The sequence below is a fragment of the Rhodamnia argentea genome, chromosome 4 (genome assembly GCF_020921035.1).
Source record: "Rhodamnia argentea isolate NSW1041297 chromosome 4, ASM2092103v1, whole genome shotgun sequence".
In the NCBI taxonomy this organism is placed as follows: Eukaryota; Viridiplantae; Streptophyta; class Magnoliopsida; order Myrtales; family Myrtaceae; genus Rhodamnia; species Rhodamnia argentea.
In genome coordinates, this window is record NC_063153.1 from 7,268,365 (window position 1) to 7,295,516 (window position 27,152).

The 27,152-nt window shown below is 41.5% G+C and overlaps 3 protein-coding genes across 12 annotated transcripts; 1 reads left to right on the forward strand and 2 right to left on the reverse strand.

Moving 5' to 3' along the window:
• Positions 1-1,888: 1,888 nt before the first annotated feature.
• LOC115736037 lies at positions 1,889-4,548 on the reverse strand. Of its 2 annotated transcripts, none has more exons than XM_030667535.2 (2): positions 4,405-4,548; positions 1,889-4,109 (listed from the first exon to the last, which is right to left on the reverse strand). In XM_030667535.2, exon 2 carries the CDS (start codon positions 4,079-4,081, stop codon positions 2,102-2,104), a length of 1,980 nt encoding a protein of 659 aa, XP_030523395.1. In that variant the 5' UTR covers positions 4,082-4,109; positions 4,405-4,548; the 3' UTR covers positions 1,889-2,101. The 2 variants fall into 2 exon arrangements, with proteins under 2 accessions (XP_030523395.1, XP_048134294.1); XM_048278337.1 differs by having other exon boundaries at positions 1,889-4,105; positions 4,399-4,548.
• Positions 4,549-9,072: 4,524 nt separating this feature from the next.
• LOC115736035 (transcription initiation factor TFIID subunit 4b-like) lies at positions 9,073-17,878 on the forward strand. Of its 9 annotated transcripts, none has more exons than XM_048277474.1 (17): positions 9,079-9,210; positions 9,388-9,607; positions 9,716-9,796; positions 9,909-10,203; positions 10,325-10,391; positions 12,382-12,908; positions 13,006-13,101; positions 13,893-14,687; positions 15,569-15,687; positions 15,790-15,877; positions 15,983-16,118; positions 16,216-16,271; positions 16,338-16,394; positions 16,469-16,609; positions 16,782-16,862; positions 17,082-17,322; positions 17,556-17,878. In XM_048277474.1, the coding sequence occupies exons 4-17, from the start codon at positions 10,165-10,167 to the stop codon at positions 17,726-17,728; spliced, it is 2,616 nt and encodes an 871-aa protein (XP_048133431.1). In that variant the 5' UTR covers positions 9,079-9,210; positions 9,388-9,607; positions 9,716-9,796; positions 9,909-10,164; the 3' UTR covers positions 17,729-17,878. The 9 variants fall into 9 exon arrangements, with proteins under 9 accessions (XP_048133430.1, XP_048133439.1, XP_048133434.1 ...); XM_048277476.1 differs by having other exon boundaries at positions 9,115-9,210; positions 9,320-9,607; XM_048277479.1 differs by having other exon boundaries at positions 9,115-9,210; positions 9,320-9,607; positions 10,005-10,203.
• A 3,464-nt stretch (positions 17,879-21,342) lies between these two features.
• On the reverse strand, positions 21,343-24,717 carry LOC115736081 (AP2-like ethylene-responsive transcription factor At1g16060). Its single transcript, XM_048277957.1, has 7 exons — positions 24,400-24,717; positions 24,229-24,237; positions 24,001-24,089; positions 23,834-23,907; positions 23,598-23,648; positions 23,397-23,473; positions 21,343-22,294 (listed from the first exon to the last, which is right to left on the reverse strand). The coding sequence occupies exons 1-7, from the start codon at positions 24,488-24,490 to the stop codon at positions 21,756-21,758; spliced, it is 930 nt and encodes a 309-aa protein (XP_048133914.1). The 5' UTR covers positions 24,491-24,717; the 3' UTR covers positions 21,343-21,755.
• Between the last annotated feature and the right edge of the window lie 2,435 nt (positions 24,718-27,152).

A 27,152-nucleotide genomic window follows, 5' to 3' on the forward strand; every position in this document is an offset into this window, starting at 1 on the left:
CACCGGCACTGTTTACCATATACTATTCACATGTACTGTTTACTGAACGGAAATTTCGACCGTACGCTCTCGGGAGGACGGTGGGGCTGCGATTCCGGCGGCCGGAACACCCAGATCTGGTAGGTCTCAGGTGGTGGCTGGGGGGTCGGGTGAGTAGAGGGCTTGGGTCGGCACGACGGACGGAGCTCTCGGGCTGACGTTCTTGGTTCCGGTGGCGACGACTGAGAAGTTCGAGGACAGCAGCGGGGGTTCTCGGCGGTAGCTGAAGCACGGCGACCTCGATGGCTTGCGAGCCCAGGTCGCAGTTCACAAGCAAAGGGGGGGTCTCGGGTCGAGGGTTGCACGGGGCTTGACGCGGCGGGGACTTGGCCGACGAGCGAAGGGACGGCAGTGGCTCGATGAAGCGGCGGCTGGTGACGGACGGGCAGAGGAGCTCGGGCGTCGATGGGCTAAGGACGACGCGGTAGGGGGACGAAGGCAGAGGCGGTAGCACGGCGTCGGGTTGGGGGAACGTCGCACACCAGAGGAAGAATATGGAGGAGGTCGCCGGGTTTGGGGGCTCCACGAGGCTTGGCTGGGGTGGCAGTCAGCGGAGGCTCGAGCGCGACGCGGCGACCAACGGAGCGACGGTGACTGATGGCTAGGTGTGGTGGTCGGATGAGCAGGCGGGATGAGAGAGGGAGTGGTCGCGGGTCGGGTCCGTTCGTGGCCGACGGACGGCGAGCTTGGCGAACGGCGATGGAGGTAGACGGCCGGTGGTTGGCGGTGCCGGTGGCGTCGGTGTTGGGCGTGCACAGACGAAGGTGGGGGGGAAGAAGAGATGGCGGACGTCGGGTAAGGGGAGGGGGAAAGGAGAGAGAAGAGGGACAATGACGTGACTAGAGGGTGATGGAGGGATGGTGATGTGATGGAGTAGAGGGGAAAGTTGCCGCAAGGTGGATGGGGGGGAAGAGGTCCGCAAGTTGGGGGGTGAGGTGAGAGGGGAGAGAGAGAGAGAGAGAGAGAGAGAGGGGTAATGGCGATGGATGGAAGAAAAGATAAGTGAGGTCCACAAGTGGTCAAATTCAACTTTGAAATTTTTGTCTTCTTGTGAACAATACCTAAGGAAAAAAAAAAAAGTCATTTGGCTCGTTAGGATAAATTAATCTAATGATACTAAAACTGATGACAATTTAGAAATTCTCACCGCTATGATTTGGTCTGGGCTAGGCTCAAGCACAGAGAATCTTAGTACTACGACGTGATGACTCGACTAACTTAGTTCGACTTTCTCCGAGCGACGTCTCGTAACAATTCAATTATTGTCTCTTAAATCCTCAAAAATCCAAATTTATCTACCAAGTTGGAATTCATAATTCAAACTCATCGAATCTCGTTATCTTATAGACGTCAAAATTCCAGGACGTCATAGAAGGTGAGAGAGGGAGAGAGAAACACTAAGGGATAGGGTTTTGCCCATTGGTTAAACGACCTTGCGTTTGCAAATTTCCGCACTTAGCATATCTCTCTCGCTCGGGTGTAGAACCTGAATGTAGCTTCTGCAACACTCGGATCAACTTATCGGATGCTTTGGATTAAGTTCTGTTATCGTCAAAATTACTTAAATGATATTCTCAAGCATTATGAACATGGTCCGAGTACAACTATAAGAAAAGGTTCCGCCCTCCGGACTCGCGCCACGCGACCGGAATGTCGCACCATCGACAAGTTAACCACCAAACCATAATCCTTGTCAACACTGGTTTCGGAAAATACAGAACTTGCCATCCTCGAGTCTCTTTGATATTGGATTAAATCCGCTGCCCCTGCCTCCTCGCCTCACGGATGTTTTCCCGCACCCGGAGGGAGAGGGGGCGAGAACCGACATTGCAATTGATTCAGCCCAATCTCAAGCGCGCACGCCAATCTCGATTTCTTTGTTGTTACCAAGTTCATAGAGTGAACTCGTTAGCAAAGAGAACAAAATGTATTTTACAAGCAATGTTAGGCAAGGGAATGTAAAGAAAACACCTCTTTACCGAAGGAAAAACAGAGAACGAACAAGCCCAAACCCAAACACAAACACACTACAATCTGGTGTAGACAATGATAAATCCTAGGATCAGGATTCACTCCTGGCCTTTCCTTTGGTTTCTTTGGTGGCGTTGGCCTTGGGAGCGTGGGAGTACTTATCGGTCTCATGCATCAAGAGCAGCCAAACATGAGTTATAAGCTCTCCGCCTCGCCGCAACAGCTTGGCGTGATGGTAAACTTGACAGCTATACGCAGCGTAGCATAACATCTCCACCCAGATGCCGCTTATGATCTGCCACATGTTCTCTTTGTCCTTCAACGTCGCCGCCAATTCCTTCGCGTCTATCAGCACGTGCCATTTCGTGGTGATTATGGTCTCCTCCTTCGGATCCAGGTGCGGTTCGAGCACGATCTCTTCTGTCGACGACAGAATTCTCAAGGCCTCATCGTGGTCTCTGTACCTGAGAAATGGCTTCAATATGGCCCGGGCATGCTCCAACGTGATGTCGGAAGTCGTTAGGGACAGCGTGTACGGTCGCAGTGCTAAAAGGTACATCATGTAATTGGACAGCAGCTCGCTTCCTTCACAGTACTGAGACTTCTCGGGTGCAGAAAAGAGGCAGATTTTGGTTGCCATGTGCCAAATGATGATGCTTTTGTCGAATGTAAATTTTGAGATGTACTTCTTCAACACTTGATCGTCGCCGAGTTTGTGAACTTCGAGCATCCACTCCCCGCGTTTCGAGAAGGGCTTTTGGCATCTCAACTTTTCGAGCTTTTCAATACTTTCCACCAGCAATGTCTTGAGAGAAGGGCGGATTTTCAGGCGAGAGTGAATCAAATACCTTCTCAAGGTCACCTCTTTCATGCCGACGAGTTTGAGGATTCTTCTGGTGCGCCACGGCCATTCGTTGTACAGGCGAGGATCCAATAAGCCGAGTTGCCCGATTGAGTTCGACCACCTTTTCCGCTTCATGTACAATTCAACTACGAAGTTCAACAGCCTCGTCGACACAAGGGGGTTGCTTTGGTGCTGGCTCATCACCGCGATCGCCCATGCCGAAAAAGGTTGCAGAACGATTTGGTAACCTTCTAGGGCGGTGACCCCCATCAGTAATGCGTAAGTGTAGCCAACGTACCTGTCGATCAAGAAGGCATCCTGGAAAATAATGGCAAATCTACACAAGGCCGAGACTAGACATAGAAAGCTAATGAAGCGGCTGATAAGACCAAGTCGTTTACAAAGAATCGGTTTCTTGGTGTAAAGTGCATCATACATGAATCCAAGTTCGATCTCAGTTGTAATGAAGGCTAAATCGGGGTCTACAATTAATCGAGAATTAGCTAGCCAATCGGGGTGGTAGAGCCAGTTTATAATGTGGGGCTTCAAGCAATCGAATCGATAGTACGCCTTCAAGATGATATTTTGCTTCATCACCCATCCAGGCACCTCGTGCGGAGCTCTCTCGTCAAAGAACTTGGCGACAGCTTTTGTGTCGAAGATATCCTTGGCCAATATGCTCGACCTCTCCCAGTACACAGACTTGAGAGCCCAGACACTCCCTGCAGATTCAATGAACCCGGTGACGAACAAGGGGAAGTACAAAAGCGGGACGGGTGACGAGCTGTCCCAGCAGCGAATCAGGATCCAGACGACAAAAACGACAGTGACCAACATATTGAGCATCTGCCTGACGCTGAGCCGGTTGTCCTCGACCGAGTAGGCGGTTATGGAATCAGGGTTCCCGAGCTGCATCAAGAGCAAGGGCGCCAACAACCCCTTGAGCTCAGTAATGTAGTCCGGTCGATCGGGATGATTGATCTGGATGACGGTGAGCTTGCCAATGGCGATGGTCGCAATGTAAGAAGAGAGCAAGTAGGCGGCAAGGATGATGTATCTGAGGCTGATAGAGGTCATGTACCTCCGCCAGCGGCCGAGGATGGCGAGGGCGATCCGGCAAGCAAGGCCCGCGGTGACCAGCAATTGGATGCCCCATGCTTCCCACAAATCTGTCACCACTGGCCATAGCGTACCGACTACGGAAGTTATCAGATTGACTGATTTCATGGGGATGCAATGTCTCCTGCTGTTCTCTCTGAGAAACAACAATGCAAGCCAAACTCATTAAAGATGAGAATGCATAGACCACCTTGACACTCCTTCTAAAGAATGAAACAATGCTAGTTACTAGATTTGCTAAGACTGATCTACGACATCGACATACTTAACGAGATGGTGGACCGCGGAAGGACGTCTAAAGAAGCAATTCGTATCCAAACACACTGCCGGAACAGAGAAATGTTCGCAGAGACAAAAGAGACCAATGACAAGAACACGAATTTTCTGGAAAAACAAAGAAGGTAGAAAGTAGTCTGGCAAGAAACCGAAACCTGACGAGTTTAAGGTTGTTGCTGATATTAGAAATGGCACTGAGCGTCTGTGTTCCTAACACTTGTAGGGAAGCTTACTTTATTCAATTCTGAAGAGAGAATAAGAGGGATTATAAAAGGATGAAGAAAGCAGAGAATTGATTATTTGCTTGTGACTTTAATCTGTGATTCTTCCTCTCTTTGTCGGGCTTTCGCCAGCCACCAACCATGCATAAGACTTTTAACTTTACATTATTCGTTCGTTGATAACTCGAGGGGCAAAGCAAAAGATTCTTGCACTCAATTTTAAACTCCGATTGAGATTATTTAAAGAGCTAAACCATTGCAAATTATACAATCTAGTTCCTAAGTTTTCAAATTTGTCCAATCTAGTTTCTCAACTTCCGACTTAATTAGTATATAAGTGCACCGAAAATCCTAAAACTTGTTGCGAAAGTACAACCGAGTCCTAAAACTTTCAAAAGGTACAATCAAGTTCTAAAACTTGCTACGAAAGTAAAATCGAATTTTAAAACTTTTGAAATATGCAATCAATGGAAGTACTTGATTTCACCAATTTGATGGCACTTTTTTTACATTTGTAGGACTAGCACTTTCTAACTTATTTTAAGGCTTGATTGCACTTTTTGAAAATTTTACGACTCTTTCGCACTTTCGTAACAAGTTTTGGGACTTTTAACGCACTTGTCCCATTAGTATATTAGTATATGGTAACTATTTGCAAGTTTTCATAATTACATCGTCACCCATATTTTAGAATATATTTTCCTTCAAGTCCATTTCTTAAACCGACAAAAAAATAATGGTCGCGCTATTTCAACCTCAATTTTCGCTTCGACACTCCCTATCACAATGCCTTTCCCATATTACCCCTGTTGTCCCTCTCTCTGTGATTGCTTCCTTTTCTTTCCTCGCGGGTTCCACATTCTTGTTTCTTCTTCGCTTTGCTCCCTCTCCACTTTGCTTCTGTTTGAATTTCACCTTTTTCACAGTATTATGTTCTTTCTTTCGAAGGATCCAATGTTCTGTACTTGATCAAGGTGGTACTTTCTGACTCTAATGCTTAGATACGCACCCTGCTGATGCAATTTTCTCACTGAAGAAACTTGTGCATATCCCGCGACCGAATATCTGGGGAGATCTCCACGAGCTTCACCAGCGAGATCCCGGAGTGAGTCACGCTCATGAACTAGGACAACCTGGAGCTCTCCACGGAGACAAATGTAGATGATCTCCGCAATGCAAGCCATACATGATCTCTGACTCTTTGTATTGTCTTGGAAGAACTGAGCTGCTGGGGCTTGCTTTCCAGATTGCAGTTGTTTTCGCCTAGATGTTGCAGCTCCGATTCAATCTCTTAATCTGCCTCCGCTGTCATCAGGCTACTCTGAATTCATGCAAATGCCAATACCCTTTTCGTTAATCTGCAAAGTATGGCTATCTTCAGGGACAATCCCTAAAGTTAATTCAGGACACGTTTAGCGCAACAGGAGGAGTAGAACAATAAAGGGCTTGTTGTGCTAATTTGACCCATTATGATGACGGTTATATGATCCAATATTTCGCTGACATTCCAGTTTCTTGTACTTGCACGGTGTCGAATTCCCAGTACTAAAGAAAAACTCTCAGCAAAATCATCATTTCGAAAAGGGTTTTGGACATTAACCTTCATATCTCCAGGATACAAAACTTCTGTCAAGGATTCCTGTGCGGCTGCCAATACTACAGCCACTCTCGCAACCTCGCATGCTCCAAAACACATCGGCATCAAAATTTAACACGATATGAGATTGCACAGTGTGGTCAATCTCCAATTTCCTTGCACCGCTGTACTGTGAATTTGTCTTCTACAAAGCATATGAAATTCTTGGAAAAACATTAGATAGAATATGACAAATAAGAATTGTTGGAATTATGTTTTTTCTTTTTGGTCAAATTGGAATTATGGTTGAACAGACGAGAAAATAAAAAATATATATATTATTTGGGGCATGTCAGCACCGTTAAGGATAATTCCATCCAACGGAGTATAAAACTTGGTGCGATGGGCTTTTAACGACTATCGGTACAATAAAACCTTATGTGCATAACCCAGCAAGCAAAGGAAAAGTCTTAGAAGAAAAAGAATATCTCTTTCTCAAGTCGGTGTATCAAAGATCGTCTCCTTAAGTCCAATTTTATATATTCAAACAAAATAGAGCCGTCGAGGAAACGTTACGAAGCAAAACCGTTACATGACAGTTCGGAATAATGATGGCTAATCATTGCAATCATACCTTCTACCAAAATCATTTTATCAAATATTTTAAAACCGTCGAAATATCGGCAGAAATCACATAGCAAGTGCTAGCTTAGGCAATCGGCTAATTCCAATAGCAAATATCGACTCTACCGTATAACAATTACCATGCAATTATACAAGACAAAGAAATGTCTGAAATTACGAGTCTCCGAATGACGTTGCTAGGTAAATCCCTAACATATGGTGTCACCTTAGCAATTAAGAGCCGTACAACGACTTAACATTTCACCGACAATTGGTAGCAGAATATGATGCGGATGTCATTAGTAATACGTTTCTGGATCGATTGGATCAATACAAATCTAATCGGAAGGCGAAACGATGCTACGGCTAGAACTAGTGGATCAGGTCGACGACGTCGGATTGCGCTCAAATTCGGTAGGCTGAAGCGAAACGGCGTCCTGATCAATACTCACGGCCTTTGGCCATGACTAACGATGAATTTTGGCCGTTCGAGAATGTCTAGATGGGTTTTCCTATTTTTTTTAGTATTTTTCGGGCTTAATTTTATTTCAGTGGCACTTTTGTAATTTTCCGTTTTTTGATATTTTGATTCCTAATTAGACTAGGGTTAGGATAACACCCTATAAAAGGTGTTTATCACGTTTTTTGAAGTACTTTATCAATAATATTCATAGAATTTTCGAGATTTCTCTCCTTTAGCAAGGATTTTCTTGCATTATTCGCTGAACGCCGCGTCAGAATAGCTAACATCCCCCATAGCAATGACGACTATATTAGGCGAGGATAATTCAGCCACTCGAAATAAAAGTTGATGGGATAGGCTCTAGTGACTATCCTCAATGGACACAACACCTTCTTCTTTACTTCACATAGAATAACAATAACATAAAATAAAAAACATGAACAACCAAATTGTACGTACAACGTAGCCAAAAAAGAAACGAAATAAGGTGTGAATTTTCGGTTTATTTCGATGTGCATATCGAAGGATTGGGGTTTGGAGTTTCATTTTATAGGCAAATGAAATAAAGAGCCGAAACTGTTACAATCCAATTGATAATCATTTAAACTGACGACCGTTACGAAACCCTTGCAGAATCTTCACAGAATAATGACTTTCAGAACCGTTACAAATCGACGGCGTCATAACCTACAAAACGATGACTTCCGATTTCTCAAACCATTGAATATCTAAAGTCCGCAACTTTAGTAGTGTTCACGAATCTGGACTTGAGCACCGCCGCCGCATCGAGCTCGAAGAGCGTAAAAAGGTGTGACATCAAACTCTGTCACCTTAGATTTGCGATTGAGCTCCGTAGTGACGTCGAGCTCCGGCGGACGAGGGTCGGCGGCACTCGCCAAGAACTTGGAAGGACGATTGTGCACACCCCAACCTTAAACTTTATTCTGATTTTATTTTGAACAAAAATGCTTATTCCGACTGCTGAAAAAATTAGGATTAATACCACGGAAAATAAAAAACCGGTACATCTATGACAAATTTACCTCAAATTATTTTTTTTTATCACGAAAAATCCCAAACTGGCACACTTGTGACAAATTTACCTCAAACTATTTTTTTGACAATCAAAAACTTTAAATTGGTACACAGGTGACAAATTTACCAAAAACTAATTTTTTTGACCACGAAAAAACTTCAAACCGATACATCTATGATAAATTTATCATTCGTTAAATTGGGTTAATACCACGAAAAATCTCAAATTGATACACATATGACAAACAGAGGGTGAAAACCCTAAAGTGGTACACCCATGAATTGCCACGTGCCACCGAACTTAGCAATTTGAACGTTAAATTTAACGAAAATTAACGAAGAGTAAATTTATCACCGGTGTATCGGTTTGGATAAATGTATCACAAGTGTACCAATTTGAGGTTTTTCGTGATCAAAAAAATAATTTGAGGTAAATTTGACACTGTGTACCAGCTTTAGGGTTTTTCGTGGTATTAACCCAAAAAATTAAATGTCGGTCGACTTAAGTTTTACTTCAAAACTTAAGGCATTTATTCTGCATAAAAAAAATGTAATGCCATAAAAAAAATCTCAAATTGGTAGTTTTAAATTTATCTCAAATTACTTTTTTATTCATAAAGATCTCAAATTAATACGCACGTGATAAATTTATACTTCTTTAGTTTCTGTTAAATTTTACTATCAAATTACCGAGTTAAATAAAACGTGATAGTTGATTGGTGTATCAATTTGAGATTTTTACCTTTTATTTATCACAGATTTATCAATTTTTTCGTGATATTAATCCAATTTAATATAATCAGTTTGGTATTTTTTATGATTAAAAAATTAATTTTGAATAAATTTATTACATATGCATGAGTTTGAGAATTTTTTATGCTATCTATCCCCAAAAAACCAGATATTTATTCTAAATAAGTGCCTGTCCGAAAACGAGGACTCTCTTGTTCGCTAGCAGCATTCCCTTGCCACCGTCGCCGAACTGGCAAACCGCGGAGACGCCACACCGGCGCAACTCTTCGTCGTCGTCGTCAGTCCTCAGGTACCAATCCGGCGGTCCCTCTCTCTTTCTCGCGCCCTAACTGGCCGATTCTCTCTCTATGTCTAGCTCGTGTGCCTTGAAACATGGGGAACCTCTGAATTTGAGGCAGAGCACGAAGCTTGGCATGTGGGTGTGTGATTTGTCTCTCTAAATTTCGAGAGATCATGGATGTTGAAGGGATAAAAGGCATCGATGGAGCAAAGGAGCTCCCATGGATGCCGATTCGAACGGGAGCCAAACTGGACCGATATCCTTTCCAAGATCCTGTTTCTGATTGACCGTGTATGGGCAGTGGCAAGCATTGCTTAAAGGCCTATATAAACCCATCTTCTGATCTCTCTCTCCCTTCTCTCTCGTTGGACCTTGGGCATTTTCGTTTCAAGGCCGAGCTCTTCTGGTTGCACTCTGCCTCCCTCTAAAGCAAGTTTTTTTTTTTTTTTTAAGTGTTGGCGCAATTTGGTTGAATCGTAATGTTTGAAGCTCTTCTTAATGCCCTTGAATAAAGACGGAGCTGGGAGCTGCTGTTGCTTGTGATCTAGGATCGTGCAAGGAATGGAATTTCACCAGTTCCATTGAGAAGGTCAAGGTCAGGTTTTTGCTGGGTTTCTTCCTCGGGCAGCCCAATAGCTTGTTCGTAGGAACATCTCACTTAACTGTGGCGATAGCTTTTTCAGTTTGTTCTCTCTGCTGAATTTCAGGTTATAAGGACAGGAGATGCTTTCGACTGTCTAGTACTCAACCTCAATCTCAAGCATAAAACGTTGAGCTATCGACAGTTGCCGTCACTTGTACAGGACTAGGGCTGATCATTTGCTGAATTAATAATCGAATGTTGGCCATATGCGATCAACTACTTGTTCCATTTGAGTAGTTTTCTCCCGCAAAAAATAGGTGGTTTGGTTCAACGGTCGTTGCTATTGGGAAAACGATTCAACTGAGGGAGTGCTGGATGCTATGGATCCTTCCATAATGAAGCTTCTGGAAGAAGATGAGGTTTCCGTTCTTGTACCTTTTTCTCTTTACGCATTCATTTGGAAAATTTTGCTCTCTCCTTGGATCTTAGGTTTGGTCAGGGGAGAGGGATTTTTTTATTAGGTTAATTGTGTGACTGCAGGACGAAAGCATGCACTCAGGGGCTGACGTGGAGGCTTTCCAGGCTGCTCTCAATCGCGATATTGGAGGTGATACATCAACTTCTCTACCATCATCATCTGATAAAGGTGTTTTTGGCTTTAAGTTTTTGCTTTCTGGGGATTGGGAATCTCTTCCTGGGTAGTGTTTGATGTGAACTCTAGGTTATCAGGATGTTGTTACATATTAGGTCTATGGGATAATGAAAATAGGACTGATGAAACGAAGTTAGTTCAGGGAGGATATATAATGGTTTTTGTCTCTGTTAGACCACATGGAAGGTGTAACATTTAACAAGTCAAATTTTAGTTGGCTTGGAATAGCATGAAGATCGTGCCATGCCATTCAAGAAATTTGCTTGTGAATTTTAGTAATGTCAGTCTTATTATTGCTAAATGTTTGGACTTATATTCCTTGTTTGATGTAGATTGGGGCTTTAGATTGAATTTTGAAACTTAAGTCTAGCGAAATGTGGATCCGATTCTCTTTGTTGATTCCTTAGAAATAGCGTTGACCTCTAGGTCAAGTAATCGGGTCTTTGGTCACAACTACTGGGTTTATGTGGAATCAGAGTTAGGCTTCTTTGGATGCTGTTTGTGAGGATAAGACAGGAGCAAGTGATTTTCAGTCTAACGGGCTAGTTCTGACGGATTTCATTCGTGCTGTGCTATATTGGTACATCATCATCTTGCATAACTTAGAGAAGTTAGATTGTGGCCTACTAGATGAGCCATGAGATTGAACTGCAATTAGGCTGTTGAAGATTTTGATGATGGCCTATATCAATCCTCGGTTCCATTTTTTGGGGAATGCATTAGTTCATGTATGTCTGAACTTAAATTAGAGTCAATGGAGAAATTATCATATACTAGCATGTGAGGATGAGCATGATGAGATGCTTCTTTGGTTCTTTATCCTATTTGCGATTTTGGATTTCCTTGCTGAGGCCATATAAATGCAAAGCCTCTAATAAAACAGGGCATATTTCTCCTTTTCTTTTCTTTTCTTGGGAGGACATGTGTGATGAGGAGGATAAGTAGGTTGATATTGATTAGCATTACTAAGTGATTGTCCGGGGGAATTACCTATTTGCTTTCTGTCCGACTTGATGTTTGGCATCAAAAGCCCTTCAAAAGCCAGCTTATAAGAGTCAAAATGCTGCGAGCAAAAGTTGTCCCCTCCCAATCCCTGGGCTTTGTCCAATGCCTTTTCGATTTGCATATAGATGAATCATAAGTGTGAAATGTAGGAATAATGCATAATCATTGTTTTCTGTTCATAAATTCTTTAGTAAAGCAACAATTTTGTCATTTGAAAGTGGAGAATACTTTTCTATCGTGAGAATAACTGTTCCATGTTTAGACCTTCGAAAAATATAAACGCTATGTAAATAGGGTCTTTAGCTTTTAATTATGTTGTTGTCAATGAGATGATGTATTGGCATCATTGATCATCTTCTTTGGTTGTTACGAGGGGTGTTTATAATCAATTTTAATGCACCCTGAGTGCGTAACAAAATTTGCTCACAAAGAAATACGTAGATGTGACGAGGTTTGAGCTATTATGGAGCTCAAATGGAGCTCAGTTGTGAATTCTCTTTTGGCATTTATCTTGATGACTGAAAGTGATGAGAAGCAATTTTGTTAGAATGAAACTAAGGTCAGAAAAGAAGACAAGTATTGTAGTTTCGAAGCTTGTGGTGCATTGTGTTTTGAGTATTTTAGCCAGTAGTGTGTGGATGTAGTGTTTGGCAGTGTCAGCTGTAAGAAGTTTACTATACTTCCTTTGCTACCTGAAATATGTGTCCAATAGACATGTTGGCTTGGTACATGCTCAATGCTTTAGTGTAATATCAGAAGAATGCAAAACAAAAGTAGAATCTTGGTCAATATGGATGCTGTAGAGCAACTGAGAGGTAGTGTGAAAACAGTTGTTCCCTATCTATCTAGGTTCTCTTGATCATTCCCTTCCTTCTCGCTTTTTTTGGCTGCTGATCTTATATCTTTGCCTAAAAGGCTCTTACTCTTAATCAAACTTCAGGTGTCTCTCAAAGAGACAACCATGGGCCCAGCCAATCATATCCAGGATGGCAGCCTGAAAATGCAAATTCTCAAATTCAACACGAACCAAAAAATGCAGAACATCAGGAACAGATGTTGGCACAGATGCAACGGCAGCAAGGTGACTCTCTTGCTGATCCCCAACAAAATAATACTTTGGAGGAAGTCAATAATCAGCATTTGAAGCAGAAACAAGTGCAAGATGGTCATCAACTAAGGCAGGGAGAACAAATTTCTCTTCAGATTAAACAATCTCCTGGGATGCCAGTGTCAGAAAACAATTCCCTCCCCATGAGTGAGCCAGGTAGAGTGCATACGCTAGACAGTGAATCTCAGTACTTAAAGTTACAGCAAATGAGCAATCAACAGGCAACGGTCCCTGGGCAAGCACCAAATAAACCAAATCGTGTTAAACAAGTTCCATTTGCATTATTGCTCCCTGTGATTCTTCCCCAGCTTGATAAAGATAGAGCCATGCAACTGCAAACTCTTTATGGCAAATTGAAGGTGAGTTTTTGGCAGAGCTCTTTTGAGTTCTTCACTTGTCGAGAGAAATTTCAATGAGGTTTGTTAGTCATCCTCTTGTTTGGTCTCACTATTGTAGAAAAATGAAATTCCCAAGGAAGGATTTGTGAGAATCATGAGAGGAATTGTTGGAGATCAAATGCTGAAGTTGGCAGTTATGAAAATGCAAACGCAGGTATGATTGGCATGATTTCTTGTACATGGAGTTATGAATGTTGTTTAATAATGAATTATTTGAGCCCATAAGCAAAAGTCTATAATCACATAGGAGATTTCCTATCTGGGATGTCCAACCTTTATCCAATAGACGTCTCAATTTGGAAATTGGAAACTCATAAAGAAAGTCCTTAATTTGGAAAGTCCAAATTTGTACTTTTGTTGCCGGTTTGGGCAAGTCCAAAATTGCCTACAAAACACGGAAATTAGTTTTGGTGTTTGAGTCAGCAAGGCCAAGGGCTTCGCTTATAATGTACAAAGATAAAGAATTTTCTTTTGGGAGTTAGCCTTTTGTGCCATGTGAGTGCTTTGAAGGCGCTGTAAGTGCACCCATGGGTGTGCTGTGGTCGGCATGAATTAAAAGGTGGGCTTCATCGTGATTACATCTAGGCGCAATTCGGAGAGTGTTTTGAGGCCAATTAATCTCGAGGTAAGATTTATGAATATTTCTATGAGATTGAGTGATTATTTCATGAGAAATTGTGTGAGGTACATTGTGTGAGTTATCGAGTGTAAATGAGAGATAGGAAATACTGAGAGTATTTGAGTGACTCGAGTGAGGTTGAAATCTCCATTGCATCACTTAATCTATAGTGGAATCATTAACTGCTCTACCCATGGAGTAGGTCACATTGACCAAACCACGTAAATCTGGTGTCCGATTTATTTCCTTGTTCAATTTTTTTTTTTTTTTTGTATCGATTTTTTCGCAACAAATGCCAATATTTAACTAAGATGAGTTTCTTGCAGCCTCCTCCGCAGTTGCATATCCAAGGCCAAACTTCAGCTCTACCGCAGCACCCTAGAATGCAGCCTGCTAGCACTGCGAAGTTTAATGATTCATCTCCATCAGGCCAAGTCCATTCCACAATTGATAGAAATGGTCCAAAGGCTGGAGAGGTGGAAAGGATACCAGATTCTCAATTCGTGCAGCAGCAGCAGCATTTTCAGGGCATGCAGACTTTTCCCAAGTATGGAAGTCCTGGTGGTTATCATCCATTGAGTGGGACAAATATGAATAGTTCCGCTTCATCTGTCAAAACACAACCTAATGATACACAAATGAAGCAGATTCCAATTCATCAAAATTTGGGTTCAAGTCATCCGGGAGGATCAACTCAGGCAATGAGCCTGTCGACTGCACCAAAATTTGATCGGCAGCATCCTAACAATGATAACAAGAGAACGCAATCTGGTTCTCTCCCTCCATTTGCAAGCAATATATCGCTCCAGCAAAATTCGGTTCCTTGGAAGCCGTCTACTACTAAAGACCAAAGTTCTGGTGCTTTCTCATCATCGGCCTATGTGAAACATGAACCTGTTGATCAGTCCAGTGATCAACAAAAACAACAGTTATCTTCCCTTCAAGGACTGTCTTCTGTTTCAGCTGGGCATCTTGAGCAAAGAATTCCCATATCAGGAACATCTAGGGACAATTCTTTTGACCCTCAGTCTCCAGGAGTGGGTCTCTTGACTCCTACAAGTGCTGGGACTTCGCATCAGGATTCTATTTCTGCAGCACCAGCTCAGGATACTAATGTCCAGGTGATCTTTTAACATTCATCCATGCTTCTATCTTGCAATTTAATCCAGCTAAATTAATTTGAATGCATTGATTTTCGTATTATGTGGATGGTGTAGACAGCATTTATCAGATTGAACAATTGATTGCATAGGCACAGATGTAAAAGGTAGTCCTGATGGTCTGCTTTTCAGGAGGTTTATCTCTGTGTTTCTTAAATTCATGGGCTAGAAGATGCTTGTTTATGGGAGTGAATAAGAAGACTCTGGATACTTTAGGTGTTGAAACTACTTGAACCCCTCCTCTTCGTTTGCTATTTTTTTTTTGGTCGAAGTTTGCTATGGTTTAAAAGGTCTGAAAATACTCTTTTTTAGTAGGCAGCAAGGATTGCAACTAGCAGACCTACCAGGCTGTGCTTCTTCCATAAAGCATTAACAAATGAAAATAAAAACTTTTGAAGCATGATACAGTACAAGAGCATATTTACCAATTAAATATACCTTCCACATTGGAAAAGAATTGTCTAGTGATGATGTCGCTGGGAGTGGTTACTATGACATCATGTGGACAAGTCTTGCATCTACAGCTACAAAACAGGGGATGCTTAGTGCAAAACTAATGCTCTCATTCTCCATGTGCAATTTTTAGACTGATTTGGCAACGTTGCATTATCCCTCTAGTATGGTAGTGATTTTGGAAATCACTTTTGAAGCATTGTATGGATGTATGTGCATGCAATTTCTTTTTGGCCCTCTTCATTCACTTTGCTCTGTGTTTTGCATCAAGAATTAGTGGTTCTTCTGAGAATAATCAGAATTAAGTATTCTTCCATGATGATATCAGAAGAAGAATTGACAGCATGTATGCCCTTCTAACGAGATTTTATTTGCCTTTATTATATCAGCTAGGCTCCCGTACAGCATCGACACCAGCAGGGAATAATGCAAGAACGCCTTCTAAAAAACCTTCTGTTGGCCAGAAGAAGCCACTTGAGACTCTTGGTTCTTCGCCACCTCCCTCAAGGTGATGTGGCTTTTTATGAATATGCTATCTTGATCAGTTGAGTATGAAATTTACTTGGGATATTAACATTTGTCAATTTAATGCTGTATGCAATTTGTGCAGTAAGAAGCAAAAGATATCTGGGTCCTTTGCAGATCAAAGCATTGAACAACTCATTGATGTCACTGCTGTTAGTGGGGTCAATCTCAGGGTATGAATTGACATCTCAAATTTTGTGTATATTTTTCCTATTGACTAATTATTCACTTTCTAAGATTTGGATATCTTTATCCATGAAAATTGGTATTGGAACTAGGAAGAAGAAGAACAGCTGTTTTCTGGGACAAAGGAAGACAGTCGAGTCTCGGAAGCGTCCCGAAGAGTTGTCCAAGAGGAAGAAGAAACTCTGATATTGCAGCGAGCACCCCTGCAGAAAATGTTGGCAGAGATCAGTTAACTCCCTTCTTCAATCTTCATCTCTGAAATTTATGTTTCTCTTCTGTTATGCCCTGGTACATATCTAGATTTCTGACTTTATGCTTCTGCCAGTGGCCCGATGTGGTGTGAAGAATATAAGCAACGACGTGGAGCGGTGTCTGTCTTTGGTGAGATGCTAGCTTCACGTCTCTTTAATCTTTCCAGTTTAATTTCTTAACCAACTCATTATTCAGAGTGTGGAGGAAAGGCTGCGTGGACTGCTGTGCAACTTAATTAGAGTTTCAAAGCAGGTCAGTCCTTTTCTACCCTTCTGCTAACTTGATTCAAATATGTCAGACTTTCCTTATTAAACTATTTTTGATAGAGGGTTGATGTCGAGAGGCCCAGACACCGGACCATTGTCACTTCAGATGTCGGCCAGCACCTTATGAATATGAACCGCAAGGCTAGGGAAGAATGGGAGAAGAAACAGGCTGAAGCAGAAAAGCTAAGGAAACAAAGTGAGGCAAGTCTTTCCCCTTTCTTCTGTTTGTCTTTACAACTAAGAAGCTTGTGCTGAAGCATGAACATGTTTGCAGATCCATCATATATGTCTACACATAAATTATGTTTTACGTAGTTGATTCTCTTTCCTCCTTTTCACCTCCCTTTGTGCTTCTCTGTTTAACTCCTGCCACTGTACATCATTGCAGCCTGATAGCAATCAAGGAGTTGATGGTGATAAAGAAAAGGATGAAAACCGTGGAAAATCCGTGAAGGTAATATTAAATGTCTTTTTGGCTTGGTTTTGACAGAGGCTATCCCCCTTCCCTTGAACCTCTCAGTTGTTTAAAGAAGGATCAAATCCTGGTCATTGGTTCATCTACCTAGTGACTTTATTTGCTAAGTTTGTTCACCTCACAGCTTCTCATGGTTCTAGCCTGATGATATTACTAGGCAACTGAGAGCATATGTGCGTCCTCTTTTGTCTCTATTAGGTTAACAAAGAGGAAGATGACAAGATGAGAACAACTGCTGCAAATGTTGCTGCCCGAGCTGCTGTGGGAGGGGATGACATGTTGTCCAAGTGGCAGCTTATGGCTGAACAAGCCCGTCAAAAACGTGAGGGAGGATTGGAAGTGGCATCTCAGGTTGGTAAAGACAGTCAAAAATCTTCAATCTCTGGAAGAAGCAATAAGGAAAATCAAGAAGCAGGAAAAAGGGGGCAAGCTGCATCTGGTATGTCATGGACTCGTAGTATTTTGATGTGTTGGACTTATGGTTTCAAAAGTATAAACAGTGGCTGAAAATGATTCTTCATTGTGAAAACCTAATGCTGGACAGAGAGTAAGTACCAGTTTCTTCAGACAAACCATGCATAATACCATAGAGTTCGGAACGTAATCTCCAACTCTCTCATGTGTGATGCCTCGTCACAATAGTTCTTTTACGTACTTTCTTGTGCTTTACAGGGGCCATTAGAAAATCAGGGAGGAACCAAGCTTTTGCATCGCAACCAAAGGTAGCTCGTACCATTTCTGTCAAGGACGTTATTGCTGTTCTGGAAAGGGAACCTCAGATGTCAAAGTCTAGTCTCATATATCGCCTTTATGATAAAGTTCGTTCGGAGAGAAGTGGTGAATAATTGAAGTGGCAATGTCCGTCTCAGCTTTTTGATTCCTTATCCAACCACTCTCTCAAACCATTCAATGAAGTGCAAAACATTGCTGATCCAGAACAAGTCTCACCACTGCATTCATTCTTGATAGGAAAACAATAATCTATTTCCATCTTAGCTCAGTCTCTCTTTAGCTAGAGATCCTTCTTTACTCTTTCCTGGTAAATTATATGTAGAATAGCTTCTCTTCGTCTGATTTTGCATGTACTTTTGCCAGTAATATTTCCTGTGATTGAATTGTTCGTAATTAGGACATGTGAGAAAGCTTTCTGTATTCATATTTGGGGAGGCTACGTCCATGGAATGTGGTTCCCTGTAGCCTTAATACCAAGCATTGCCTTTTCCTTAATCAAGATTTGGTCACTTGGACTTCCTTGTTCCTGGTTACATTGCAGATGCATCTTTTCGTTGGCAAAACATCAGCATTAATGGGTGCACTTCAGCAAATGTTTTGCATGCACTACATCAGATTTATCAGGTTTCTTGTAGGGAATGTAGAATCACTTTTGATCCTTTTCAACATTGGGCAATATACAGCTACTTTCCGAGTGAAGGCGAAATACACTGGACCATTTATGCATTTTTTCCTTCTTTTTTGTGTAAGTTGTCAAATGTGAGCTCTATCACTAGTGAATCAGCCCCGGTCCGGCCTAACCCACCTAGGAACCGAGAACTAGATTGGAAGGATCTCTAGAACCGGGAACCAGATCGGATGGTCTTGGGCGGTCTAATGAAACTGGTAGATTATTAGTGGGGCTGAGTGATACAGACTTTAATTTTAGTAGATTGTTTATAATTAGGTTTAAAAAAATAATGGTGGGTTATTAGTTTACATTTAAGAAATAAAATAAGTAAAGAAAATTTGTTGGCCCGATTTGGTTTCAATTTTATGGAATCGAAAACTGGACTAGCGCCCTTGGACTAGACCGAACCAGCTAGTTCGGTCCGGTTCGGGCGGTTCCCAATTCAATCGGTTGGTCTTACCGACCCTTAAATGCTATGTGCTATGGTTTGGACTGTCAAGCATCCTATGTGCTATAGCTTGAACTGTCAAGCATCCTAAGTAGATCATCACAACAGTTTATTAAGGCTTGCATGGCAACCATTACGGTCCTGAAAAGTGATTATGATTAAATGGCTGTTTGTAATTCTGTTCCATGAATGAGTTTTAGAGAATCAAAACGCATTTGGTAAATACACATAATTTCTGTTCTCGTGAACAATTGTTATTTCCTAATTTTTATCATTTTAACCAAATAATTATGTAGTTACTTTATGAAATTTCATCCTACATTTTGAATTAATCGAAGATCAATTCATATTGATTCTCTTATATAATATATTGCATATTAAAATGTAAAAATAAATATCAAGAATCATCATGAGTCATTTATGCAATTTATTATGAGGTTTCATCCAACTTTTTTAAGCGAGCGGACAACCAACACAAGAGATACCCTCGTTTCTGCAAGGAAAATGCACTGTACTACCCCGATGGCAACCTTATGGTTCGGTCCAAAGAAAGAGACCGGGGATGAAGTTGGGTATCGGAGATTCAAGTTGAGATAAATTGATCTAAAAAAGGTGTAGGACTTAATTAGCAATTTCCGGCAAATTGGTATCGAAAATTCAAGTTGAGATAAATTAATGTAAAAAAGGTGTAGGACTTAATTAGCAATTTTCGGCCAAAAATTTGCCAAATGGACTCAATTGGCAAATCCCGAAAAGGTATATGAATTAATTAGCAAATTTAAAAGGTTTAGGACTGAATTGGCAAAAGTGCAGTAGGTTTAAAACTTTTTGAATAATTTTCCCGAAAAGTATGTAGTGATCAAAACATAAAAGTGGAAGGTGGAAATACTTAGGTAAAGAAGTGGCACATTAATACCAAGAAGAGAAAAGGAAACTTCAAACATGAACTATCCGAAGAGACTTGGACACCATGTAAAAACCAACTGCGTTATCCTCATTACTACCTCATGTTCTTCCTATTAACAGATCAAATAATTCTCATCCTCCCCCGTCTTCCTCTTCCACACAACTCATAATCGCCTTTGACCTCGAGCCGGCAAACAGCCATGCCGTTTCCGTCTGCTCGCAGATTGATGCGTGCTGTGTCTTTGAGCATGCGCTCCTCTTGTTCTCCTTCCTCAAGCGCCAGTTTGTCGAACATCAAGCGGTCCATCAAGAAGCTCTCTCTGCTCAAACCTTCCATGATATAAGCCTGCAATCTTCTCCACGAGCACTGAGCTTCTGTTGCGTCTCTAATGGCAGAATCTGCATGCTTTTGTGCTTGTTGTTTTATGAGACTCGCTAAGACCCTCTTTTCTTCTTGGCAAAATGACACAAATAGACTTTGAATTTTGGCCCAACGTGCAATGTGATCCATAAACTCATAATTTGTTCAATGTGGTCCCCAAACTTTTACTCGATGTGCAATGTGGTCCCTAAAATTTAATTTGTTCAATGTGGCCCTGGCTTTTGGTATATGTTCAATTTAGCCCCTGAACGAATAATATTGAATATTTTGATATAGTTCATAGACTAAATCAAACATGTTCCAAAGTTGAATGATCATATTGAACAAATTGAAAGTTTAAGGATTACATTGCACATTGAGCTAAATCCAAAGACCATGTAGAACAAACTTAAAGTTTATGGACCATTTGAATCATTATCCCTTTCTTGAACCTTTTTCTTGGGCCAAAAGTCTTTCCTCTTTCGTTTTCTCAACCTTTTTTTTGTTTTTTTGGTCGAATATTTTCTCAACCTTCAAGACCCGTAATTCATCTAAGGCCCTTAGGACCTTTTGGGCTGTTGTTGAATCTTCATATCATTTTGCTCGTCATGAACGAAGGTTCTAGAAATGGCTTCTCTAAAATCTGCCAAATCCAAGAGAAAGGATGGAACAAATCCAACTACGGATAATATGGTTATAGGAGACGAGCATGGTGCTTGGTAATGACACCCCTCTCCCATATTGAACGAAGTTCAACTCAAAAAACATAAAATAAAATCGGTAGGTGAAAGGTACATGCGAAAGGGGTAGAATCGAACTCCGATATCATGTCGGAAGGTCCAATTTAAAAACTTAAACCGATAAGGCGAGGAAAAACACGAACATATATAAAAAGCATATAAAATTCATTGTCAAACGACGTCAAATATTTCATCGGGTGTCAAAAAAGTTAGGATGGTGATGAGATCAGTATAGTGGTGAATGAGGTCAAGAAGTCGCGATCAATGAGACGCCAAATGCAATGCAGAAAGCGGAGCATCAGATCTGCCTCTCTCTATAGACATTGTAAAGATTGGGAGACAAAGAAAGAGTTGAGATTATCAACAAAGCAGCATTTGGCGTAACGCTCCCATGGGGGTTGACTTGCGGGGCATGACTACACGACAACCTTGTTATATACAAGTATTGTAGCACATAAAAGGGATAATATGCTTGTTGTGCATCAAGAAGAGACAATACATATGCCCTAGACGGCTTAGCTCAATTGGATCGCGACACAAGTCGCGAGATAGATGGATCAACAGATTCATTCCAAGTGTCAGCGAAAGAATCCGATCTTATTCATAAATCTAAAAAAAAAATCAATTGGGGGCGTACACAATCCCTCTATGATCCTTGTTTACATCTACAACAAATGAACCGAATGATGGTCGCTTATCTCCTTCCTTCCTTCCTTGCTTAAATTGAAAAACCCTAGAACCTTATTGAAGACCCCTATGGTGGGATGAAATATGTCCTCTAGCACCGTCCTAATTATGCGGAGGGGCATACTCTTTGGTCACCCTCCGGTGCTTGTGGAAATATTAGTCTTCACCGATGATCTAACTTATAAAAATTTGAATGACTCCGTTCTTTTCCTGGCGCTCTTCTCCGGCGAGGTGTTCGGTTCCCTCGTATGCACAGAATAAAAAAAATTGACCTATGTCATGATTAGTGTGTGCCTCTTCGCGAGCCGAGAGTAATCTCCCTCTCCTGTCACGCGTCGAACTCGCATTGGAAACTCGGCGGGACGTACGTGTTGAGCTCGCGGAAGATAATGTCGTCTCCGTCGCCACCAAAGTTGTTGGAATCTTGATGACACTCGAAGTAGGTCTGAACATCAGCAGGAAAGCTGCGTCTCAGGGCCTCACTGGACTCCTCCGGCAGGATTGCCAACGTCGCGTCGTCGGCTCGAGACGCCATCTCCATCATCTCCCTGAACTTCGACGACTGAAGCAGAAGCCCCAGGGCCGACGTGGCTCTCCGAGGCTGAACTTGGACAGCTTCTTTGTTACAATCTGATGTTTGGGGTTTCTGGAAATAGCTAAGGCCAAGCTCATTGCTGGGGTCTGTGGTTAAGACCTCGGTGTTATTATTGTTGGTATCCGGTTGAATAGCACCGCCGCCGCCGGCTGCAGCAGCATTAGGTTTTAGCCACTTGATGTAACGACTGAGGTCAAAGTTCGTGACGGCGTTAAGCCCTCGGTACTCTATCGCCGCCATATCGTATGCAACGGCAGCTTCTTCTTGTGTGGCTACAAGATCAATGAGACAATGGCTCAACATACGCTCTTGAGAAAAAGTTGCGATAACGACTTTAACTGAAGATGTAAGGCAGAAAAAAAAAATTCAAGCCAAAAAAGGAAAAGTTTATCGAAAGGAGCAATTGAAAAAGAATATTTAGTATCGAAAATAAGATCAACTAAGTTATTATTCCATATTTTTACACCATTCACTAGGGGAAAGCATCGGGTTTGATTTAATCCGAGAACGAGACCGCATCGGCCCGGTCCGACCAGTTCAAGACGGGTTTTAGAGAGAACAGTTCGCTTCCCGGTTCCGCAAACCTAAAAACAGACCTCGAATCGGTTCGATAATAGGTTCCAAGGCTGGAACCGGCGATTCCACTCGGGAATCACATAGCATTTAGCTTGCATTAATTCTTCTATTTTCTCCACACAAAAGAAAGAATCTATATGTTTGGCATTTGTGTCTTGGACATAACAAAAAGCCAAGACACAAATAAGATCAACTAAGTTATTATTCCATATTTTTACACCATTCACTAGGGTAATGGGACCGCATCGGCCTCGTCCGACCAGTTCAAGACCGGTTCTAGAGAGAGCAATTCGCTTCCCGGTTCGGCAAACCTAAAACCGACCTAGAATCGGTTCCAAGGCTGGAACCACCCATTCTACTCAAGAATCACATAGCATTTAGCCTGCATTAGTTCTTCTATTTTCGCCGCACAAAAGAAAGAATCTATGCGTTTGGCATTTGTGTCAAGGACATAACAAAAAGCCAATGCAAACATCCAAATCGTATGCAAGTGTAGGATGAAGAGCATAAGAAAAGTTTAATTAAGTTGCCATCTTATGTGCGACTTTTCCGTAAATCTTCGAAAGCAGTATCTCAATTTTAGATTCCGAAAAGAATAGGTTGCAAAGTCGCTTGATATTGTCCATTACGGTTGAGAGTTTCGACAAGCAACATTGTCTCGAAGGAAAATGACATTTGATTTTAACGACATGTTATTCGCAAATTAGATTTACCCACGTATTTTCCTCATTAGTGAATTTTTTTTTTTTTTTGCGATTACGACTCTCGTCGATATTATTTAAGAAGTAAGATATTTACCATATGTCCCTAAATAAAGATATTTGTTTCCGAAGACTCTCCCAATGCGAGCTTCCCACCTTCCATTGTGGTGATGCCTAACATTAAGTAAGAAAAAACAAATAATTAAATCAAGGGTTCACTCCAAATGTTCCATTTAATTATAATATCATCTTATGATTTCTTGAAATGTAATGGGAATCATGGGGAAAATGTACGTACCTTGCGACACCTCTATATTTCGAAACTCCACGAGAAAACCCACTGCTTTTCCTGCACGATGTATCAACTAAGCACGGTAAAAATGTTTTCATTTTTTCAACTAAGCACGGTAAAAATGTTTGCTAAATTTGTAAAAGAAGAAAAATTATTTCAAGTGCTGACGTCACTTCCATCATCTGCATTTGATTAATCTAGGTCAAGGTCGGATCTAATGAATCGAGCAGGCCGCCCCTCACCTCCTTAATGATCCGATGTACTCCTCTCTCGACTGTCCCTCCATTTCTCCTAGCTCCTTTTGGTACGTCGAGACCTGCATTGGAAGATCAAGAATAATATTTCTTAATTGTTGTACTTTTTCCATAATCATGTTGAGTATAATACATAATGACGACCGTATAGTTACCGGGAAGTTGAGAATGGTGTCTTGTCCCCAGTATTTAAGCGCCGCCAAGTCATAAGCGTGCGCGGCCGCTTCTTCGTCGTCGTAAGCGCCTGAGAAAACCCGTGAAAAATTAGAAAGAATGGTTCTCATTAGAATGTTAAGAAGAGAAAAACAAGAAAAAAGGAGATAAAATGTCATCATCAATGGCTATCAAACATTAGGGTGAGATCAATCAAGCAAGACACTTACCAAGATACACTGAAGTAATTGAGCAAGATCCCATGCAAATCACCAACGTTTGCAGATACCCAGATGGTGAAAGAGAAGAAAAACATTGTCATCAGCTAAATGTTATGTCACCAAGAACACGAGTTTTTTTTTTTATCTCGAGATCGGTATACATTTATTCAGATCGCGAACCTTGCCGTCCCTTCTTGTTCTGCGACTCGTTCCAGCAGTTCTTGTCCCACAGGTGCGCCTCGTACCGGCCGGTCCACCGGTGCCTGAACATAGTTAGCAACAAGCACAAGCAAAGACCAGATCATTCCGCCGAAGCTAAACCCAAAACTCGAGCGCAAGAACCGAGATCAAGGTGGTAGCCGATAGTGACCTGGTGACTCCTCGGTATATCGAGCTGCGTTGAGGAGGAGAGTCTCTCGGCACGGTCCTCCGAGTCCGCTTAACCTTGGCCACACAGCCATTGGCGACGGTAGCCACGGCGGCGGCGCCAGTACCGCTCTTGTTGCTCTCGCCCACAGCAGCAGCGGCGGCGGTGACGCCTCTCCGTTTTTGCTGTGATAACTTCACCATGGGGAACAATGACAAATCAAGAACATAAACGAATGGAGAAGAAGAAGAAGAAGAAGAAGATGAAGCAAGTGCAACCAAAAAGAAGGAAATAATTAAGGAATAGGACTGGGTCCTCCAATGGAGCGAGAGGGTTATAAAGGAGGGGGCCATGGAAGTCTGTGGGCTGGCAAATTAAGAAGAGAGGCCGGCCAAACGGGCGATTTCTTTATTAATTTTTTTTTATTTAAAAAAAATGTTGCCGTCTAAACGGCTTGTCATGGCCTCTTCTCTCTTGTTTTCATGTGAGTGCAATCCCCCCACACCCTTGTGTCGTCCCCATCTTAACTAAGTAGATTTCATCATCTTGACTTCGTTTGCGGGGGTATTTGTGTAATAACAACCCCGTGGGGCCCGTTGGGAAGCGTGACAGAATTCTCGAGCGAGGGGATATCGCTCAGAGGGAGCCAAATTGGAGTGTGATACTATGCTTGATTCAACTTGATTTTTGTAAGTCTGTGACTTAAGACGTCATGAGCCGAATGATATGCCCGATTAGATCTAATTTTTCACCCAGTCTATAACTGAAGATGTTATGAGCCAACACTGTTGAGACCTAAATTTTAGGTAATATTAGTCTATGCAATGTGTAACGCGGATATTACAAAAAATAATTATGTATTAATTCTATGATTAAATGCCATCTACATGAGGCATTACTGATTTTTTTTTTTTTTGGGGATATTCTTTACCAATTAGAAACAGGAAACTGGCCCACATCTACGTGATAAAGTAATTGAGAAGGAAATAAACATGTATCAACTCCTAATCGGGCATGACTAAATTATCTTGAATTACTATATGGTTTCTAATGCATCAAACATATGAAATCCTAAATTAGCAAATATGCATAGATGAATATAACCTAAAATATACATGAACATATGATAAAAGCAGAGAGAGAGAGAGAGAGAGAGAGAGAGAGAGAGAGAGAGAGAGATGAGGAGGAGGAGGGGCACTTGGAGAGAATTAAATCGAGAGATAGACAAAGATAACAGATCTAAGGAGACAAGCTAACATGGCGGAGCTCACGATGAAGGTGGCGACGGTGGCCACCTCCTGTGACATTGCTATCAAGGCTAACAATGCAACCTGAAAAGGGGGCGAGGGGGTTAAATAGGATAGTTTGCAAAACTAAACAATTTTTCACGGGATAATTCAAGTTAAAGATGTAGGATCAACTTGACAATATTGGATGCAATATGCTTTCATAAGATAAATATTGTAATAAGAAAAGAGATAAGAGATGATGCATGTTGTCTTATAATGGTTCGGTTTTGATCAAGCATGCATTTACTCTCCTAAACTATCAGCTACCAACAAGGCTGGAATCCATTACTATTCCAATTGAGTAGTTACAACAAAACAAGTGCCGTTTCTACTAGAAGTTAATAGATTTCACTATCCATAAAGAAGCACCGATAGGCTTAGACACTCCTCAAACCACTTATATGAGCATGTAACAAAAATTCTTAATAAACAACATGTGCAATTTTTTTCGACTAGTTTTATGACTGTCAAAAGCCTAAGAATCCCCGATGGTCCATGGAATATTTGGCTTTTCGAACTTTAGGACAAAAGGGGTGGGTTCGTTTCATGAAAAGTCAACAATTTAAACTAACTATGTATAATTTCACTTAATTAATTTTTCCAAAAGAGATACGGATATCTTTAAATAAAATGATTTTCAAATTATTTAACTATTGCGACACTAACTAACCGGTTAATTGTTTGCCATGACGGGAAAATTTGCCTTAGGTAGGCCATTACATGAATTCACGGCGTTGTGCACTTTCACAATATTAAGCTCATTTGTGCATACCATGATGGGACCCGAACGGAAGCCCTGAAAAGAGTAGTCGAAATATGGAATTGCTTGCATTTGATGTCGCGGAGATTCATAATTGCATCTTGCGTCTAATTCACACACAAATCAGATCCTTAAATCATAAAGCCGACCCATGACCCACGAGGCTCAAAGTCAAGGCTGCCTTTTACCGTAAGTACATACGCAATCAAGCAATTTTATCAAGTTCTAACGAGGCGTGCAGTTTTCACTTTTTTAGTGGACTTTTTCTTTGTACGACTCATATGTACCCAATCTATCACATCAGCCGAGAAAATGCAAAGACAAGAGTAAATTGCACCCATGGTTATTTAGTCCATCACGAAATAATAATTCTAATTTCGATCGTTTGACGTGCTAAACTTTCAATTTTTTCCATAAATGATGCAATTAGACAGGGAAGAACAAGACCGACATTTTGGCTAACTCATAAATTGATGGATATCGTTAATTTTCCGAATGGCGTGTGATTGACAAAGAT

Bases quoted from the DNA above. Each gene is read 5' to 3' on its own strand.
- LOC115736037 (XM_030667535.2), bottom strand. From the start codon at position 4,081: ATGAAATCAGTCAATCTGATAACTTCCGTAGTCGGTACGCTATGGCCA.
- LOC115736035 (XM_048277473.1), top strand. From the start codon at position 10,165: ATGGATCCTTCCATAATGAAGCTTCTGGAAGAAGATGAG. The intron at 16,272-16,337 runs GTGAGATGCTAG...CTCATTATTCAG, and splicing joins TGGAGCGGTGTCTGTCTTTG to AGTGTGGAGGAAAGGCTGCG. The intron at 17,323-17,555 runs GTATGTCATGGA...TGTGCTTTACAG, and splicing joins AAGGGGGCAAGCTGCATCTG to GGGCCATTAGAAAATCAGGG.
- LOC115736081 (XM_048277957.1), bottom strand. From the start codon at position 24,490: ATGTTCAGGCACCGGTGGACCGGCCGGTACGAGGCGCACCTGTGGGAC. The intron at 23,908-24,000 runs GTAACTATACGG...CTTCCAATGCAG, and splicing joins ACACCATTCTCAACTTCCCG to GTCTCGACGTACCAAAAGGA. The intron at 23,649-23,833 runs GTGAGGGGCGGC...TACATCGTGCAG, and splicing joins TACATCGGATCATTAAGGAG to GAAAAGCAGTGGGTTTTCTC.